At 45.3% G+C, this 3,005-nt stretch overlaps 1 protein-coding gene across 1 annotated transcript; it reads left to right on the forward strand.

The window, feature by feature from the left end:
• The first annotated feature begins 2,340 nt into the window (after window positions 1-2,340).
• On the forward strand, window positions 2,341-2,664 carry LOC123405766. The gene has a single exon (XM_045099332.1). It carries the CDS (start codon window positions 2,341-2,343, stop codon window positions 2,662-2,664), a length of 324 nt encoding a protein of 107 aa, XP_044955267.1.
• Window positions 2,665-3,005: the final 341 nt, after the last annotated feature.

Consider the following 3,005-nt stretch of genomic DNA (forward strand, 5'->3'; position numbering starts at 1 on the left):
TACTTGCAACCTACCACCTGAGGGAGAGAGGGCGGGAATCAAGAGACACAGCGAGAGCATCGCAGCAGGATCGCCATGGCATCGCCTTTGCCTCTCTCTCACCCTCTCAATTTGAAACAGTACACAAGCAGGGGCGGGCCCAGGATTCTTAGAGTGTGTATTCAAAATTTTGAAGGTTTACAATTTTTTCTTGCAGCCTCTTGTTTGCAGCACGTATAAATGATTATATCACCATGTTATACGAATTGTGTTATATAAGCATAGAATTGGGAATAATAACTCAGATTCATATCATTGGTCATAACTTGATTATTTTTTACTTGGGATCATAACTTGGAATTTCTCAACATATGAAAGGACAAATTATTTATAACAAATCAAAGTGGTGACATCTGAATAAAAAATGGAGGGTATAATCGATAGTACTAATGCCCATGTCTCCAAAGTAAAAAAAACATTTGATCAACAAACAACTATGAAGCACCCCGTAGATTGAATCGGAGAAACAAGCCAAGAATTAACCCAAAAGGCCCTAACGTGGTCACAATAGATCGAGAAAATTTATAAAATGTACCTAAAAAGGTCGATGTGTTGACTGACGAACGAGGTCTACGCCTCGACTCAATCTCCACGCCGGATGTATGAGCGGCACCGTCGTGTGTCAGCCCGGCACTGCGCCCGATGCCCCTGCCGTCGTGCGGCGTGCTAGCGATGAGAACTAGGAGTCTGGAAGCGCTGGTTCGTGTGATCGATCGATCGTGCAAATGACCCCACGTCCACTATAGATTTTTTTTCACTTGGGCTAGGACTGACCGACTACTAGGTAAAAGACAATTGGGCCACAAGGCCATGTTGACCGAGAGAGGAAACGGGAAGGGGGCTGGCTATTCCATTGGGCTGAAATTGTAGGTAGCCTGTTATTCTGCGTAAGCATTGTCTGTTTGATATAATACATGGTACATGCTTTATATATGCAAATTTATTTGACAAAAATTCTGCGTATTCAACTGAATAGCCATGAATTGAACTGGACCCGCCCCTGTACACAAGGGAAAGAAAAAAGCAGAGAGACCATTTTAGAAGACACAAACAGGAAAAGAACAATGATGAGGGGTTACCGGGCGGACTCATAATTGTGTGCGAACCCGAGATGGAAACACATGGTCCGGCCTGGTCAAAACCTTCTTTTTTGAACACAGTACAAATGCAAGAGGTGATATACACATGCATACACTCATCCTTATAAACGCACACATGTATACCTTATTCCTATAAACAGTTTCAAGAGACTGAGCCGGCATATCATTTTGAAAATTATGAATTTATCGTAGACGTCTCGTCGTTGATGAAAACGTCTTTTCCCACTGAAGGTGTATCGTCGGAAGTCGTGAAATAAATTCATAAATAAGGCTGGTTGTAATGGATAGTATCATATACTAGTATCATGCATAAGATATTAGTGTATGATACCACATCCGTAATGCATAGTACTCCCTCCATTCCTAAATATAAGTCTTTTAAGCGATTTCACTAATGGTCTACATACGAAGCAAAATGAGTTATACTTTAAAATATGTCTATATACATCCGTATGTAGTCCACTAGTAAAATCTCTACAAAGACTTATATTTAGAAACGGAGGGAGTATCATATGTCAGTATCATAATGTAGTTCATTTATTATCATGCAAGACACATAGTATTACATCATTTAAAATGATACGGTATCATGATATGATACTCAACCCTCTTTTTCTTCATTTAATTCTATGCCACCTCATCGAAAGTGCTTAGTTGACATGCATGATGATACTACCTATGATACTACCATTACGGACAGCCTAATGCAAGCAAAGGATTTGAACCCTGTTTGACAGGAATACCGCTGTCTCTCTAACCATCCAATTACAAGTTGGTTTACCATACATAAATCTTCTATATGCAACCAATCGGACGGCACCAAATTCGAATAAAGCCGAATTGTTTTCAGTGGGCTGAAAATTAGCAAAACTGATTATTAATGCATATGCGGTGGAGGGGAGGGCATGATCCCACAACCGCTCGTTTATTCTTCCAACCTGGGTGACCACGAGAAGAAACGGAAAGAAAATGAGTCGTGTTTTGCCGTTTTGCGGTGTCTCCTCAAGACTAGGCCCCGGCCGCCGCCCCGGCTAAAGCTCGAGCCCCCCCATGCAATCCACGGAACACGGACAGCTGCAAGCAAATCTCTCGTTAAGTCTGTCGCCACATCGCTTCAACCTTCCCCTTGATCGATCACACGCACGGCTGCAATTCCCGCGTCTCCTCTACAAGAAGCACAACTCACCCTCGAGGCGCAACCATGGCGGTGTCGGCGTCCGCACGCACATGCCTGGTGGTGGCATCGCTGGCGTGCGCGCTAACGCTGGCGCTGCGCTCGGCGGACGCGCAGGCGGACGAGGCTCAGCCGTCCTCGCCGGCGCAGAAACCCAAGTGCGCTCCGGGCGCCGCGACGCCGTGCCGCGTGGGCGCGTTGCGCGACCCGGAGAACCAGGAGGAGGAAGGGCTGTTCAACGTGAAGGCGAGGGGGCCGAGCGGCGCGGCTGACGACGACTACAGCGATCCCGACCAGCCCAAGGACCCCGACCAGTCCGACGACGATGAACTCGTCGTCCTCGGCCACTGAGGCGATCGACCGGCCGTCCGGTTCGGTATGATCGGTCATGTGCGCGTGGCGCTTAGCATTACATTTCTTGTTTGTTTTTAGCTTTTTTTTGGTACGTTAAGTATTTTTTAATAATTAATTGCATGTTTTGTTGGTAGCTATCAAGCCAGCCGCTTGGTTTTTTGGTATTAACTAGATAATGTGCGTGGCCGGCGAACGTGTGTTTTCTAAAGTTTATATAAAGGAGCAATTTTAATATGGTCCATCTTACCCCCTTCTCTCACATGACAGGTAAGAAAATGCGAGTTAATCGCATCCATTACTTACCTCTCATTTAAAATGGGAGCTCAGAGGAAGCATAT

The sequence above is a fragment of the Hordeum vulgare genome, chromosome 6H (assembly GCF_904849725.1).
Source record: "Hordeum vulgare subsp. vulgare chromosome 6H, MorexV3_pseudomolecules_assembly, whole genome shotgun sequence".
In the NCBI taxonomy this organism is placed as follows: Eukaryota; Viridiplantae; Streptophyta; class Magnoliopsida; order Poales; family Poaceae; genus Hordeum; species Hordeum vulgare.

What these genes read in the sequence shown, in the direction of transcription:
- LOC123405766 (XM_045099332.1), top strand. Translation starts at nt 2,341, where the DNA reads ATGGCGGTGTCGGCGTCCGCACGCACATGCCTGGTGGTGGCATCGCTG.